Raw genomic sequence first — 17,569 nt, 5'->3', positions numbered from 1 at the left:
CCCCAACTGCTGCCATTTCACCCATTGCTTTGGGATTTATTTTTTGGCATCCCGTGCCTGGCCTCACAAACAGGTGTTCGCGACCAAAGTACGGGCCAGAGAATGCGAAAACCAAATTGACGCAGTCCCTGATCGATGCCCGACTCTGTATGCTGTAGAACGAAAAGAACATAAAGTCTTTCTGCTCAACATTTAGAGGAAAAAAAGAGAGAACAACGCATTGAAGTAATGCTGAATCAGGAGAACATAACCAGGAAACCAGTAAACAAATCATATTGTTAAAATACTCGAAAGACAAGCGGCCTAAGCAGCTTCCAAGAGATGAGCATCGATAAGCCATTTCCAGCCATAAAATGCTATGGGAGAGTCTAGCCCGTTTAAACGAGAAATAATATAATAGTAAAATAATACAATAATAATAATAATCAGGGACCGTAATCATTAAAAGCTATATTTAAAAAAGCACACAATAATACTTTTTTGTATGTTTTTAGGAGAATCATTATTGATAATAATTATTTTTATTATTTTATTTTTTCCATATAATTTTATTATTAATAATATATATTGGTTTTTGACTTTTTTTGAACTTTTAAACTAAATATTTCTAGGCCATATTTAGGCCAAAGAACCATTAAAGCATTTAAAAAGTTTTGTAAGTTGATTACTGTGATTGCTGAATTCAGAAGCTGTTCGGCATTGAAAAGTTCTTCGCACATTGGTGTTGCACCCACATATTTACATACTCGAGCTATGCCAAAAAATGTAGCCCAGTGTCCCCAGATGAACGCAGGCAAAGTTATATGTGCCAGGCTTGGATTAATATTTGCCAGTTCTCCATTTGTTTTATCATCCAGTGGCAGTGTTTTCTTCACTGAGAGCCACGCAAATGACGAGATGTTGCACTCGAGTGAACGACTGTCAAGCCTTCTCCTTGCAAAGCCTTCTTCCCATGTCAAATATTTTCTAGAGCATATGAACACACTGCGAATGATTTCTGACATCCGACTCATACATATTGTATAGTAGATATGTATGTATGTATGTACGTACAATACTAAGATGGAGAGACAAAGAAACGGGTGTAAGTTATTTTAAATATTTATAAATTGTTTTATTGTCTCATCATGATTGCTGTTGCTGCTGCTGCTGCTGCTGTTTCTGTGTCTGTTGCTGACTTAGGACTGTAAGCTGTGTGCAGCCACGATAATAATGTAGTAATCGCCATCTAAATCAGTTCAGTGGCAAAGTCGACTACTCATTGTGTGCACAGACAGACACAGACACAGACACAGACACTGGCAATCGCTCTGTCTCTCGCTCGCTCGCTCGCTCGCTCGCTCACTGAATTTATGCATATTGGATTCATATGATGTTGATGACGTTGCCTGAAACTAATGCCACCCGCATAAGCACACATACATATATATGTATGTATGTTCTCGCATCATACGTATCAAATTAATGAGCAATTTGTGCATAATCATAGAGCACGAGCCGCAAAACCCCCAAAAGCCACACATTGCGCAATCAAACTGTGTGGCCACACATGCGGTGTGGTGTACACTGTACAGATGCAACACCACACTCAGAACAATTACCAGTCGAATGAGACACAGATCTGTTGCAGGAGAAGGAAGGAAGACTAAGGGAGGCCCAGGGCAGCCCTTAAGCTGTCGATAGCTCGCAGTAAGGGATGCTGAAACTTTTCACATTAAGAATATCCGTTCGAGTGGAGTTTCCTCTCCAGTACGGATATGTCTGCGCATAAAGCAATAGTTTCCGCTCTTCGAACTCCACTAAACCGTCTTACAGACATCGCATTTATCTGTCGTAATCGATATGCACACAATTAATTGCGATTGCAGTCATCAGCAGTGCATATATATGCACATACATATGCAGATACTGGAATGCCAGCAATGTTTTATGCAGGGGAATTTTTCTTTGGGGGAATCCCAGCTAGAAACTGGGTACCAAGAGTCCGCAAGTATCTGTAGCTGTATCTGTAGCTGCTTCCGCTGGCATTCAATGGCTGCACTTGGCACTTGGCTCTTGGCTCTTGGCCCATGGCAGTTGCACTTCCCGTAGCCGTTCCAGTTGCAGCTGCCATTCAGTTGCGTTGAATTGAGTTGAGTTGAGTTGCGGTTCATTCAAATGCTGATATCGGAGTGCTGTAAATGAGCAAACAATTGCGCTTTGTCCAATGACATAATCCCCCTATAAATATTGTATCAACAGTGTGGAATTGAGTTCTACTTGCTGCTGTTGTTGCTGCTTGCTGTTTATTGATGTGTCATGGAAAGTAAGGCGACGGAGCTGAGCTGTCCACAGAGAAGGGGTGCGGAGGGGTGAGCGTTGCAGTGAGCGGCGTGGGTGCAACAGCAACAAGAATGAAGAGCCATTTTAGCAGCTCCAACTTGTAAATTTCGAATATTTATAGCCATTAGAGGAGTCTCTTAGATTCAATAACCCACCGATATACACAGCACACATACACACACACACACACACACACGTATATGTATCGGGGTATTTACGTCTCAGACAGGGCGCAGACACATCGCATAATCGCGTGGGGGGATCTCGGGCTTTGACATTGGCTCTGGCATGCTCTGATCAGGTGATCGGGTGTGTGTTTCGGGGGAAGGGGGTTTCGAGGGGCACAATGCCGAAGCCCCCCAAGTGCGTGCAGCAAAGCAGAAAAACAGCAAAACAGAGAAACAGCAGAGCGGCACAGCAAGTGCTGTAATCTGAGATGGGAATCGTCACTGGCAGGCGATCGCAGCAGCAGCAGCAGCAGCAGCAGCATCTTCGGTTTGCGAGCTTCCATTCGCAGCTGCTGCCCCGCCGCCACAAAAAGCAGGAAGTAAATCTCTCTTTTGCCTGCGAAAGATTTACGATAAATAATTATGATAATGTGGCTGCTGCTGCTGCTGCTGTGGTGCTGCCAGTGGCAGGGGACCTGCAAAAAGAGTCGACTCGAGACTCGAGATGGGTCTGCGTCTGTGCTGGTCTGTGCTGTGGGTCGATGAGTTGCTTGAGCAATGATACAGCTAAATTGTGCAAGTGGTGGACAGGAAGGAAGTGTTGCACTTGTTAATGCCCTCACTGCGACGCCCCGTCCCGCCCACTTCTGGCTATAAAGACGACAACACCAACACCTCTCAATGAAAAGCCACACAGAGGCAAGGCCAAAGCCCAGTAAAGCGAAGCTGATGGAGCGCATCAAAGGCCAAGGGCTGGTCCGGGGAGTGGCAGCAGCAGATCCCATCAGAGCAGCCGCTGAAGAAGATGCTTTCCACTTGCCATTTTACCATACAAAGTTCCGTCGGAATCGAACATGAGATAGGAATCTTTTCCCAGAATTAAGGGAGGTCAATTTGATCAATTTGAATGGGCTGTAAAGACGAATCACTCTTGGATCGGAAGTGGATCGGAACTGTGCAAGTAATCCGATCCCGCATACATCACAGAATTGGCTGATGGAAAGCGCATCCATTCGGTTCATTGATACGCACCTATTCTCGTGACAAGTTTAACTCTAGCTAACTGCACCACTCCACTCCCCACACGTTTGGAAATTCATAAATATTCATTCAATATAAAATAATTCAGTTATTCTTTCGACGAGTTCTCTTATCACTCGGAGAAATACGTAAACATCTGCCATCGCAATTCCTGCACTGAACAAAGCCAAGTCCCGGCTGTGTGACTTTACTTTGCTCCTAGCTTTGCTCTGCCCTGTAATCAAGACTGGACTCGACTGGTCCAGTTATTCGTATCAAATTCGCATTTTTCTCTGTTCGGTTGCAGTGCCCTTTCATGGCATTAGAGAGGGGAGAGTCGATCTTCCAATTTAAATAGCCCTTTAATCGAAGCATAAATATGCAATTGCTTTGCGAGTTCTGTTCTTCTCTTCCAAGGAAGCCAGCAATTTGACTTCACTTTCGGCTCGGGTTCAGAGATCTAGCTGGTCTGGCTCTCCTTGCCGTTGGACATTTTATTTGTCCGTCTGTCGACGTGTTCGTGTAGACACTCTTGTTCGGCACAGAGTTCGCTTTTAGCCGGTCTTAAATTTCGGCAAACTTGGCGCAAAAAAAAACACAAAGTAACAATCGGAGGGTGTGCAGAGTGGGTGGGGGTGGGGCGGCGATGCACATTGGTGATATTCGAAGAGTTTGGAGCTGGTCAGAGTGCAAACAATTCCTGGAATTGTTCACATTCCCCACTTATTAATAATACGCTGTTGTCCGCTGTTGTCCGCTGTTGTCCGCTGTTGTCCGCTGTTGTCCGCTGGACTTGTGCCTGCATTCAACATACATTCGCTTAATTATCGCACATACATACATACACATGTATGTTCTCTCGTCTGTCCCTGTCCCTGTCCCAGGGGCAACATCTGAAATTTCACCTGGAACCCCCGCCCGAGACCACAAACATATGTTTTTCTGTGTGCTTAATTTTCAATGTTCCTCTGCTGGTGGTTTTCTTTTTTGCTGTGGATTCTCGCACTGCAGTAATTCATACAACAAAAAAGGGGCAAACAAATAATACAAATTTCACGCGAAAATTCCAGAGCAGAGCATAAAAAAGTTTCGACATCAAAGGTGAGTTTTCCCTCCGAATTGTGCGTTGAAATTGTGCTCGGAATTAGCAGTTCGTGGAGCTCAATGGGATAAATTAATGGCGAACCACTCCTAATTGCGTTAAATATGTTTAAATAGTTTTTAATAGTTTTTCCCCACAGTTTTGCATGAATTAGTGCTGCTGCAAATAGATCATTTCTGGATAGCTTTTGCGTTCCATCCATTCAGTTAAATTACTTTCGCAGCCCATGGAAGTTTGCCAACTCTGTCTGTAGATTATTCAGAATTTGGTTGTGGATTAGTTACGTTTCGAAAGCAGTGTCTAAGCCTCGTTAATTTACTTTGTTTCTGTATTAATTAGTTTCGAATTAGTTTCTGTATTATCTGCTCATATTTCGTTGTTTAATTTGCAACCAATTAAATCTTACTCGTATTTAGCATATCAGCTGATCACATTATTGCCTTACGGAACTAGTTCCGTGACCCACTCAAGGGGAAACTATGTATATTGGTTCAATGCCAAGCTAGTTCCGGAATCGTTTCAGTATCGTTTATCTCGTTACTGGAATTGGCTCCCCATTCCATGCAATGCCCATTGCCTGGTCGTCCCACTCCCCACTTCATTCTCTGGAGCGGAAGCATCCAGAACAAGTCCCACTCTGGCACACATCGTCATTATCATGGAAGCTATTAGTGTGCATTATGTGTGGAATGATTATCATCTCCGTTTGTTCTTTTCGCCTTCTTTTTTGTGGGGCGAAAAGGAGGAGGGCAGCGAACCTGGCGCTCCATTGGTGCCTCATACTATTTAGGCCTTCCTTTTTTTTTTATTCGCTAACATAGTTTTTTAGAAGCTTATCACAAGCAACATTTTGCCTTTTACTTATCCTATCCATCCCCAAATTAGCCCTTGTTTTCAATGATGAACTTTTCATTCGACACAAATTTCATTGGGTTTGAGTAAAGAAAATTGTCACAGGGATCCCAATCTGAACGATATGTTAGCTGGAAGGGTAATTCATTGAATGAATTTGTTGCATGGATAATCCGCATTTGATGGGCAATCAAACTGAAGTCACCAAAAGTGATTCAGTATTTTATACCCGTACTCAAGAAGAGTTAAGGGGCATATTGTTATTGTGGTATCAGCTTCGGTATCGGCATCGGCATCGGCTATTGATGCTGACCAAGAACATATGTATATACATACTTTATGGGATCGGAATCTGTGGAATCATTCTGTGCGTTACATTCTGACCAAACATCGAATGTAACTCTTGCGGGTATAAAAAATTAAAATTAAATATGCAATTAAAGGATAAATCTTCATACTGATAAGTCAGATGCTGGAATGATAGCCAGCTTGTACACCTCCCTTGTTCTGTTTCCCCTCTCAACCCATTATGTCCGCTTTTTTCCTACTCCTCTGCAACTGAATTAACTCGTTGTGAAACTTTTGTGGAAAAGCTTGGAGAATAAGTTTTGTGGAGAGAGATGAAAACTGACACAACAACTTGATATGTTGGCTAAATACTTTATGGAGCTTAATGGCGAGTGTTGGTAAGGGGTGTGTGGTGGGGGGAGGGGATGTTGGGGATGGAGAAGTGTGAAAAGATGCTAATTAAAAGCAGCGACAAATTCAATCAAAGCCAAGCGGCTCAACTTGAATTGTTTAATCAACAAAGTCTGGCTCCCTGGCTCTCTGGCTGCCATGTTTCTCTCTGGCTTCATCTCTCATCTCATCTCGTCTCCTCTCTCTCTATCTCCCTCCCATTCCTACTCAATTTTCCTGCCTCTCCTTCTGTTTATCTCCGCCAGACAAACAGCCGCCAACAAATATCAAGACACAAAACAAGCAAAAGTACAGAAGATGAGACCGAGGCTAAAGATACCCTAGGAGATATACATATATGAACTAGATTTTGACCTATACTCTCCACTCGTATTATACAGACATACATATGTATGTACATAGACACATACAAAGTCATATTTAATATTTATTTATTTATTTATTATTCGCAAGCGGAGCTAACAATAATCCTTAACTGCCTAAACTAACTTATTTCTATCTTAAATATTAACAAAAATAAGAAACAACGAGAAGGAAGGTGTGAATCGCTTCTGGGGACGCGACTCTACTTATACTCAGTCAGTACATACTTATATACATTTTTGAGCTTATGATTTTTTAGAATTTTAAATTTAAAAAAAAATTACATATTTTTGCTACATCTACATCTACAATGTAAATTCTACATCTCCTCCGCTAGAGGGCGCTCGCGTGCATAACGAGACAGAGTGTGCGAGAATGAGTAGCGGGTCTCTTGCTGTAGGAGGTGGGGAAGGCAACTGAAAATTTCTTCATTCTGACTATAATTATGATCTGATCTGATTCAGATTCGGCAATGTGGTAGAAATGGTCATTCTCTACGATACTGCGCTTAGTTTTATCGTATCTTTAAAAATGTGCCTGCCACAGATTTTCGTCCTTTGTGGAGGCGGAAGGCGAAATTTTTAAATGCACTTGAAGCAGTTAGATATTCTATGAGTCTGGAAACAAAATTTTGTTGTTTTAGCTCTTATAGTCTCTGAGATCTAGGCGCTCATCAAGACGGACAGACCGACGGACGGACGGACAGACAGGCATGGCTCTATCGACTGGGCATCCACTTTTACTACAAATACAATATACCACTTAACTCTTTTTTGAGTACGGGTATAATAATTACAATATTATACATGAAATAGGAACAAATGTGTAAGCTACCGCTCCTTTGCCCTGGCAAAAGTCGAATCCAAAAGCAATTCAGTTGGCAGTGATTGTGTTGACGAAGAGCCCCACAGATGAGCCATTATTGCCATAGGTGGTCCAGTGGCAATCGACCACAACGGGTCCTGGTTCCTAAGGCTCCTGGCAGGCGCACTGAAGCCAATCCTACTTAACAGGTCAGGGAAATCGATGTTTCCCACTAACAGGTACTACAGAAAGATCTGAACCGGGGTGATCCTACGATCCTCGAGAGAGGAGAGGTGCAAAGGGACAGAAATGGGCAAGGGTTGAGGTGCAAACTTCAGAAACTTCCTTTGCAGTATCTCGATACGGGAAATTTGATCGATCCCCCTGGTATGGCTCCAACAACTGAAGCGTACTCAAGGCACGAGCGTACAAGAAATGAGTACAGACACAGCCTCGTGCATGGGTCCCTGAACTGGGATGAACTAGGAACATTAGGGGGCAATTAAGCGGGGGGGGGCAAAAGCAACATCACAGTTTCAAGAAACCCCTCGGGGGTCCATATTGTCAAAATCGCCACCCACCACAATCTCGAATATAGCCGGCCCTTAAGACCCTTGAATTTTGAGTACCTCGGTTATCTAAAAAGAAGCAAACAATTTGGCTATAGCCACTATCAGTTTTTGCAGTCAAGCCACCGAAGTTCATAGCAGAACCTTCGGAACCTTGGAAGCGCCAAAACGACCTGAAATTGATTATAAGTCCCCTCTCAACTTCAGCAATGTACTGATTACACACAAATTTACTCAGAAAGGTAAACTCACGCTTGTGCTGCACATTCCTCACCCAGTCAACAGGGTCACCAGGGTCACCAGGGTCAACATGGTCTTACCAAAATGTTTTTAAAACTTGCTGCGTAGATTCTTGCATCACACTAGACCCTTCGTATACCACGGTAGCCTATAGGAGCCATGCACTCTTTTGGAAGCATAATTAACAATAATCTGACGAATTGTATTTAGGAAAATTCTATAAGAAGCGTCGACATGTCAGCCCTAATGGCATTCAGACTTATATCAGGCAAGAAGTAATTGGCAAATCGTTCCGCCCCGGGCAAATAACAATGGAATTTTGTCATAAATACCAATGGCATAAAATGCATGTCGCATTCTGCAATAGGCAGTTCGCAACATGTAATAGGACAATCGATATCCAAACGAATGAAAATGCACATTGCTCGGCATCATAGCCGACGATTGCGGATTGGCGGACCGTACCAGCGAACCCAGATTAAAGTCGCCAACAAGGCAGAGCTGCTGACCGTCTCGAAGATTGCTATAAATGTTCGCAATATTGTAGATTTTATACCCACTATTAGGTGGAATTTACGACGCGCAGAAATAGGTTATTCGACTTAGAGGCCACCGAAACCCCAATCTGATCCAAGAGAGACTCGTCTTCCAACATACGAACCGGATTAGAGCGCAGGGTTCGTCTAACGGACACAAGGAAGGACCAGGAAGCTCCCACTGAGCAATAGGGGCAAGGCCCATCCCATGCGTGAAGCCTGCTAAATCGTCGCAGTGCGGATCAGCAGCACATCATCCTCGTCCAGAAGATTGGGCGTTGGCGCGGAAGGCAGAACTAATCTTGTTGCGTGTGCTGGTAGTGGCGCTGAAGAGTATTTCGTAGAGTATAGACAGTATTTTAATTTTATATTTGGTTAATCTTCAGAGGTCGAAGATAAATTTGAATGGGTGGAAAGCGTATCCAATCGGCTTCAGAATACGAATTCTTGAACGTCCTATATTCCCCTGGCATTAATCTAGCTGAATCAAACAACAGAGATCTCCCCACTCGTTTGGTAATTCATAAATATTCACTCATAATAAAATAGTTCAGTTATTCTTTCGACGAGTTCTCTTATCACTCGGAGAAATTTATACACATCTGCCATCGCAATTCCTGCACTGAACAAAGCCAAGTCCCGGCTGTGTGACTTTACTTTGCTCCTAGCCTAATAGTTGCCCCAGATGTTCCGAGTGTCTAGGTTGCTGCCTCGGCTACTGGTCCAGTTATTCGTATCAAATTCGCATTTTTCTCTGTTCGGTTGCAGTGCCCTTTTATGGCATTAGAGAGGGGAGAGTCGATCTTCCAATTTAAATAGCCCTTTAATCGAAGCATAAATATGCAATTGCTTTGCGAGTTCTGTTCTTCTCTTCCAAGGAAGCCAGCAATTTGACTACACTTTCGGCTCGGGTTCAGAGATCTAGCTGGTCTGGCTCTCCTTGCCGTTGGACATTTTATTTGTCCGTCTGTCGACGTGTTCGTGTAGACACTCTTGTTCGGCACAGAGTTCGCTTTTAGCCGGTCTTAAATTTCGGCAAACTTGGCGCAAAAAAAAACACAAAGTAACAATCGGAGGGTGTGCAGAGTGGGTGGGGGTGGGGCGGCGATGCACATTGGTGATATTCGAAGAGTTTGGAGCTGGTCAGAGTGCAAACAATTCCTGGAATTGTTCACATTCCCCACTTATTAATAATACGCTGTTGTCCGCTGTTGTCCGCTGTTGCCTGCCTGTTGCCCGCTGGACTTGTGCCTGCATTCAACATACATTCGCTTAATTATCGCACATACATACATACACATGTATGTTCTCTCGTCTGTCCCTGTCCCTGTGCCAGGGGCAACATCTGAAATTTCACCTGGAACCCCCGCCCGAGACCACAAACATATGTTTTTCTGTGTGCTTAATTTTCAATGTTCCTCTGCTGGTGGTTTTCTTTTTTGCTGTGGATTCTCGCACTGCAGTAATTCATACAACAAAAAAGGGGCAAACAAATAATACAAATTTCACGCGAAAATTCCAGAGCAGAGCATAAAAAAGTTTCGACATCAAAGGTGAGTTTTCCCTCCGAATTGTGCGTTGAAATTGTGCTCGGAATTAGCAGTTCGTGGAGTTGAATGGGATAAATTAATGGCGAACCACTCCTAATTGCGTTAAATATGTTTAAATAGTTTTTAATAGTTTTTCCCCACAGTTTTGCATGAATTAGTGCTGCTGCAAATAGATCATTTCTGGATAGCTTTTGCGTTCCATCCATTCAGTTAAATTACTTTCGCAGCCCATGGAAGTTTGCCAACTCTGTCTGTAGATATTCAGAATTTGGTTGTGGATTAGTTACGTTTCAAAAGCTGTGTCTAAGCCTCGTTAATTTACTTTGTCGAATTAGTTTCTGTATTATCTACTCATATTCCGTTGTTTAATTTGCAACCAATTAAATCTTACTCGTATTTAGCATATCAGCTGATCACATTATTGCCTTACGGAACTAGTTCCGTGACCCACTCAAGGGGAAACTATGTATATTGGTTCAATGCCAAGCTAGTTCCGGAATCGTTTCAGTATCGTTTATCTCGTTACTGGAATTGGCTCCCCATTCCATGCAATGCCCATTGCCTGGTCGTCCCACTCCCCACTTCATTCTCTGGAGCGGAAGCATCCAGAACAAGTCCCACTCTGGCACACATCGTCATTATCATGGAAGCTATTAGTGTGCATTATGTGTGGAATGATTATCATCTCCGTTTGTTCTTTTCGCCTTCTTTTTTGTGGTCCCCCACTACTAGGGGCGAAAAGGAGGAGGGCTTAAATGGAGGCACAGCGAACCTGGCGCTCCATTGGTGCCTCGTACTATTTAGGCCTTCCTTTTTTTTATTCGCTAACATAGTTTTTTAGAAGCTTATCACAAGCAACATTTTGAATTTTACTTATCCTATCCATCCCCAAATTAGCCCTTGTTTTCAATGATGAACTTTTCATTCGACACAAATTTCATTGGGTTTGAGTAAAGCAAATGGTCGCAGGGATCCCAATCTGAGCGATATGTTAGCTGGAAGGGTAATTCATTGAATGAATTTGTTGCATGGATAATCCGCATTTGATGGGCAATCAAACTGAAGTCACCAAAAGTGATTCAGTATTTTATACCCGTACTCAAGAAGAGTTAAGGGGCATATTGTTATTGTGGTATCAGCTTCGGTATCGGCATCGGCATCGGCTATTGATGCTGACCAAGAACATATGTTTATACATACTTTATGGGATCGGAATCTGTGGAATCATTCTGTGCGTTACACTCTGACCAAACATCGAATGTAACCCTTGCGGGTATAAAAAATTAAAATTAAATATTCAATTTAAGGATAAATCTTCATACTGATAAGTCAGATGCTGGAATGATAGCCAGCTTGTACACCTCCCTTGTTCTGTTTCCCCTCTCAACCCATTATGTCCGCTTTTTTCGTACTCCTCTGCAACTGAATTAACTCGTTGTGAAACTTTTGTGGAAAAGCTTGGAGAATAAGTTTTGTGGAGAGAGATGAAAACTGACACAACAACTTGATATGTTGGCTAAATACTTTATGGAGCTTAATGGCGAGTGTTGGTAAGGGGTGTGTGGTGGGGGGAGGGGATGTTGGGGATGGAGAAGTGTGAAAAGATGCTAATTAAAAGCAGCGACAAATTCAATCAAAGCCAAGCGGCTCAACTTGAATTGTTTAATCAACAAAGTCTGGCTCCCTGGCTCTCTGGCTGCCATGTTTCTCTCTGGCTTCATCTCTCATCTCATCTCGTCTCCTCTCTCTCTATCTCCCTCCCATTCCTACTCAATTTGCCTGCCCTCTTTCTGTTTATCTCCGCCAGACAAACAGCCGCCAACAAATATCAAGACACAAAACAAGATAAAGTACAGAAGATGAGACCGAAGCTGAAGATACCCTAGCACATGGCGCGATTATAGAAAATATACATCTCTGAACTGGATATTTAACGGGTAGCCTGTACTCTCCACTCGTATTATGTGCACATGCATATGTACATAGGCACATACGGTACATATGTACGTCATGTTGCAACAATTATAAACAGCATTTCGATCCTATTGTTGGTCTATCTTCAGACCCACTTTAAGCTCCGAATGGCTTTGCCTTTCATCTCTTAATATAAATTTTAATAAATATAAATGGATTGCCAACTTTTACTCGATGTGTGTATGACCAGCGGGAAGGGTATTGAAGAGTTGAAGTCTGTCCCCCCGAGAAATTCTTGAACTCGTCCGTAAGGTCGACCAGTGTCCCCTGCCTCCGCCAGCAATGAGTTGTGGCAGAACAGGTCTCCAATTGATTGTTTGTTTGATTGACTGATTTATCAACTGATTGATTAACACTCTCTCTCTCTCTCTCTCTCTCTCTTTCAGCAATGGGTCATCATCCATGAGGCCTGAGCAGCGCGTCAATCGCTGCTAGCTGTAGATACTCGTATGGCCTGCCACTTGTTGCATGCAGCACTCATGATGCAACAGGAAGAGCAGCAGCAGCAACAGCAGCCACAGCAACAGCCACAACGAACTCGATTCAAGTCTGCAGCTTGCCACTCATACGCCATGTGGGCGAGGGGCGTCAATCGGAGGATGTTGCAACAGCAGCCAGCCAGAAAAACAGCCGCAACAGCCACATTAGCCCATGGCCAAGGCTAGGGCACACACACCCACACCGACACCCGCAATAACTGCATTCAAAAGCAACAGCAACTGCAACTGCAACCGCAACAAGAAACAGCTTCAAAAAGTTGAAGAATTTTTGCTGAACTTAACGAAAAGCAACGCAAAATGTCTGAGGTAAGTTGCAGCAATTAGGGATTAAGGGATAAGAGGGGCGCGAAGGATGCTCCGGGACCGAAGCATCGGATACCCTCGGAAATCGTTCGTTCCTCTGAAGCCTTAAATTAAGTAAAAATGGACCATCCATACCAGCAATGCATTCCCACCTGACTTCCTGCTGATTCCCCAATTGGAGTTCAAATATTGTACAACTGAAATGAATATGTGGACCATTTACTGGAGGAACTCTAAGCTATAATACTCGTACCAATGGAAAGATCAGAAGTCTGTGAAATCAGTTCCCTGATGGGGTTGCAACAAATCTCAAAGTAATTGTGGCGAATGGTCTCATTTCCGTCTCATTGCTGCCGAGTGAGTCCGTTCGCTTATGGGAATTGTGTACTATGCACCCACCCATCATAGATATTACACGATATTCAGGTTGGGTACACCGTGGGTAAAGTTTTGCAAAACAATTTCCCCAAAAACAAATCAGTTTAGCCCCAAAAAAAAAACCACAAAGCCAACAAAATACCCGCAGTGGTCTGTGCAGCAGAGGAGAGTCTTGAGAGTGGAGACTTGGCGCTGAAGTCGGAGATGACTGGTAAAAGTCCAAACAGCCTCTGCCAAGGGCAGCACAGCACGGATAAGGGATGACGCCGTGCTTGGTGTGCTCGAGGCGGGACCTGGAGAAGTGAGCGTCTCCTTAGGTGGTGTGCGGGGAGCATTTCCATTTTTATTGAATTAAAATCGATTTTCAGTTTATTTTATCAAAAGACTTAAGAGCATCAAACACATTAAAAGCAAAAAACAAGACCACACACGCACACACACTCACACACAGCACACAGCACACAGACCTACCCATACTAGTGTAGTGGGGCAGGATGAAAGACAAGGAGCTGTTAGTGGGGGGAGACATTTGGCGGAGGGGGAGTGACGCCTGCCATTGTCAGTAGAACGTTAGCTCAGCGGTCTCCTGCCCGCGTCCCTGTCCTCCCTTTGTGTCTCGCAGGCCAGAAAGAACAATAAACTCGACAGGGCGATGCTCGACCTGGACCATGACCTGGAAACGGCCAGAAAGATCATTCCCCTGAGGCAGAGAACTCTGCTTAGCCTTTCGGATGTATGACTAGTTGGGAGTAATTATTTGAAGTATAAAAAGGATTCTCCCAACCAGATATTTTGCTGCATTGAATTCGCGTAAGTGTATGTGACAGTCACAGGAGAGGAGTGCTCATTCGACTCCATTAATTGTAATAATATATCAGAGAGACCATAAGAGACAGAGCTAGACGGGTACAGAGTTGGATCATTATTATAGCCAGAGAGAGCCAGCCTCAGTCTCTGCCAGACTCTCTCTCTCGGCAGGTAATGGTCTTCTTCTAGCTCCGACCAATCACTATACTGTTTGATACGTGTCGCCACATTCCTAAATGGGCTTGGACAACGCGCAAATGGAACCATTTCAGTGTCAATAAATTAGATCAAATAAAATGATCAAAGTCATCTGAACAAGTCCGTCCGCGTAGCTTTATTTGATATGAGGTCTCACAATTTTGAAACTGCTTGGCAGAGACTCTGCCACAGGCTGTCAGTAGAAGAGCCCAGATCAGGTATGTGTATAAGCTATGCCAAAGTGGGAAGCAATTATGCGCAACATACCCGTATCATGTGTATCTGTGTACATATATCTAACGTATTGGTAAAAAATTAATGCTTGAGAACACTCAGAGAGTGCAGAAGGCTCTCTAAGTATTCTCTCCAACTCCAAGACTCTTTCTCCTGCTTCCCCTTTTGATTGCTCGTAGCTGCTGCACTGCAGGAGGCTTTGGCACAATTCGTTGGTCTACTTTCAAAGGATTTCTCGTGAAATCTCTGACTCGGAACTCAGCCTTTGGCTCGACCCCCAGGGTCACAGGGCACCATCGAATGTAGCGAACTGCAGCGAACTTTCTCAGTTGCGTTCCCTCTCCTGCCGGCCCGCATAGCCATTTGAATTTTGGGTCAGTGACGTCGTCGTTGGTGTCGCCGCTGTCTTCTCATGTTTATGTATGCGAGGCACAGGCGGCACAGGCGGCACAGCCAGCACACATATGGGGCGAATGCTCGTGGAGAATCGTCAGCAACAGGCGGATATAACGACACATCCAAGCAGCTGTCGCCATAAACAAACACAGCAACAGCAACAGCAGAGGCGCAGGCACAGGCACAGGCAGAGGCACACACCGACATGGCCACGGGGGCAGACACAGGCACAGACACTGACACAGAAACAGACACGAGTATTGACCTAATTTGCACCTGTTTACAAATTCATTCGAGCCACTACAGCACCCCAGTGCTCAGCAGCGCTGCCCCGTGCCCACCCGTGCCTCACCACTGTTGCTCCCTGCTCAGGTGTCCTCGCATCCTGGCAGGACTTTGTGCTTTTGGCGCATGATTTATGCAGCAAACGAAGCGACAGCCTCGACACCGCCCCACAGCGAGCGCCTTTAAGTGGGTCGACCATGCCCAAGTCCAAGCCAAGTCGATCCGAACCAGAACCAAAAAACAGAACCCAACCCAAGAGCTTGCCCCTACTAAGCCTGTGGTGGCGCCTCCTCTCTTTCAGATTGCGCTGGCATGTTATTAGGGAACAAATTTGCATTTGGCGCAGACGACAGGAAGGGTTGGTGTTTGGGTTGGGGATGGGGATGGGGATGGTGACGGGGTACCAAATTTGCAAATGCAAAACTTGATGTTATTGTGCGGCGGCTTACCCTTCTCCTTACCTGGCAGCGTATGCCTGATCTTTGGAGAGGATGACGGGCGAAAGCCTCTGAGCGCTGGCATCAGTTCAATTGAGCCGCGATGCTTCCACGGAGAGTGAATAAACTAAAAGAGAACATGAAATAACTTAGCATAAAACATAAAATTATTAAACTGTTAGGAAGGAATGGGGATTTTGACCCATGGTGCAATCAATAGTTTGTCATACGCCATGCCAGCATACATGGCGTATGATTGATATTATCACAGAATGACAAACTATTGATTGCACGCACCATGGGCTAAGATCCCCTTTCTTCGCTTAAAAGTAACCTTTTGTTTGGTTCCGAATTTTTCAATTTATTTTCTGTTTTTAGTTCCCAATACTTCCCGTAGTTGCGGCTTAGTAGAGATTTTAAAAATGTTTACGAACTACCTCTAATATATTTACGATCAACCAAATCATTTACTCACTGAAAACGAAAGTGAAGACATGTGAAATTATTGTTAGTATTAATTTGTTTTATTGTCCAATTGTTCGATGAGTTGTTGCTTTCGATCCAAAATAATAAATTCAAATGTATGTAAATATGTAAGTTCTCTACGGAAACACTCTTTTAAACATACAACTCATTTATTTAGCTAGTTCCGAATATTTGTTTATATCAGTAGCAAGTTATTAAATAAACAATCATCCCCTTCTGCACGTTTCTGTTCGGATATTCTGATAAAAAAAAACCCAAATCCAAATTTACATCGAATTTGTTTCCATGGTGCAAGAAATGGAGGGAAATTCAGCCAAAATCTACGGGACACACATTCAGCATTCGCAGAAAAGCATTCGTAGGGCAACAATTATATAAATTGATGAACATTTGAAGAGCTAATTAGGCCACTCAGAAATGGAGCATGCAACCCACTTTCACTTCAGTTGCGGACTCGAATTAGAAGCTTTTTAATGCTGGGACTCCAAAGCGATTAACTTTAACGTTTAATGAGTCTGAGCTGGGATAAAGCCTGGCGCTGATGATGATGAGCAGATGGGAAGGAGGGAAGGATGAGACGCAATGGGAATGATGTCTGGCAATTAGGCCATCAATTCAGCACCGCTGTGACACTGACAATGAGATGCGCTCCAACCCAGAACCATATCCCTACTCTTACCCCATTCCCGATTCCCCATTCCCCATTCATCATTCCTCATTCCTCACTTTCATCATCATAATCATCGACGTAGTCGTCGTCGTCGTCGCGGGTTCGTTGTCTTTGACAGCTTGAATCTGTTGTTGTCCGGGCATTGATTTCCCTTTGATTGATGCGTTTTTAATGAAGGCGGCGCCAGGTGCGGCACTGCCCGGGCACTGCCTCGAATCATTAGTGCAGAGAATTGAAACGATTTTTTGTATGCTTGTGCTTGTCCCTGCCCCTGCACCAGCCCCTGTCCATGTCCATGTCTATGTCCCCATTGCTGCCCTGCCATCCCTGCCACAAAGACAAACAAATTGTGCTGGCCAGGAACCTTGATCCGCAATAAACTAAATGAAAAATAAATAGTCAATAACAATGGAAAATATCTGGGTAGGTAGGAATAGAAAGGGGAACAGAGACAAAGGCAATGACAGAGGCATAGAAAGAGAAAGAGAAAGAGCAAGAGCAAGAAGGAAGTGTCGCAATGTCGTAGTCTGAAATCGACACGGCAACAAAGTTGCGACAGGCAAACAAAATGGCCCACAGCCCGCTCCAGAGCCAGTCCTGGGCACAGGACTGGGCACACTGAACTGAACTGAACTGAACTGGCAAACAAGTGACACTCCACGTGAACTATGTACACA

The 17,569-nt window shown here is 44.0% G+C and overlaps 1 protein-coding gene across 1 annotated transcript in view; it reads left to right on the top strand.

Moving 5' to 3' along the window:
- The window catches only part of LOC111070424 (adenylate cyclase type 9), a 49,065-nt gene that overhangs the window by 7,957 nt on the left and 23,539 nt on the right, over positions 1-17,569 (top strand). The window contains exon 2 of the mRNA XM_022360943.2: positions 12,585-13,004. Within this exon, the coding sequence (XP_022216635.2) occupies positions 12,996-13,004 (9 nt within the window). The 5' untranslated portion in view covers positions 12,585-12,995. The remainder of the gene's footprint in view (positions 1-12,584; positions 13,005-17,569) is intronic.

The sequence above is a fragment of the Drosophila obscura genome, unplaced genomic scaffold (genome assembly GCF_018151105.1).
Source record: "Drosophila obscura isolate BZ-5 IFL unplaced genomic scaffold, ASM1815110v1 contig_96, whole genome shotgun sequence".
Taxonomy (NCBI): Eukaryota; Metazoa; Arthropoda; class Insecta; order Diptera; family Drosophilidae; genus Drosophila; species Drosophila obscura.
This window is presented reverse-complemented; position numbering and strand designations above follow the sequence as displayed.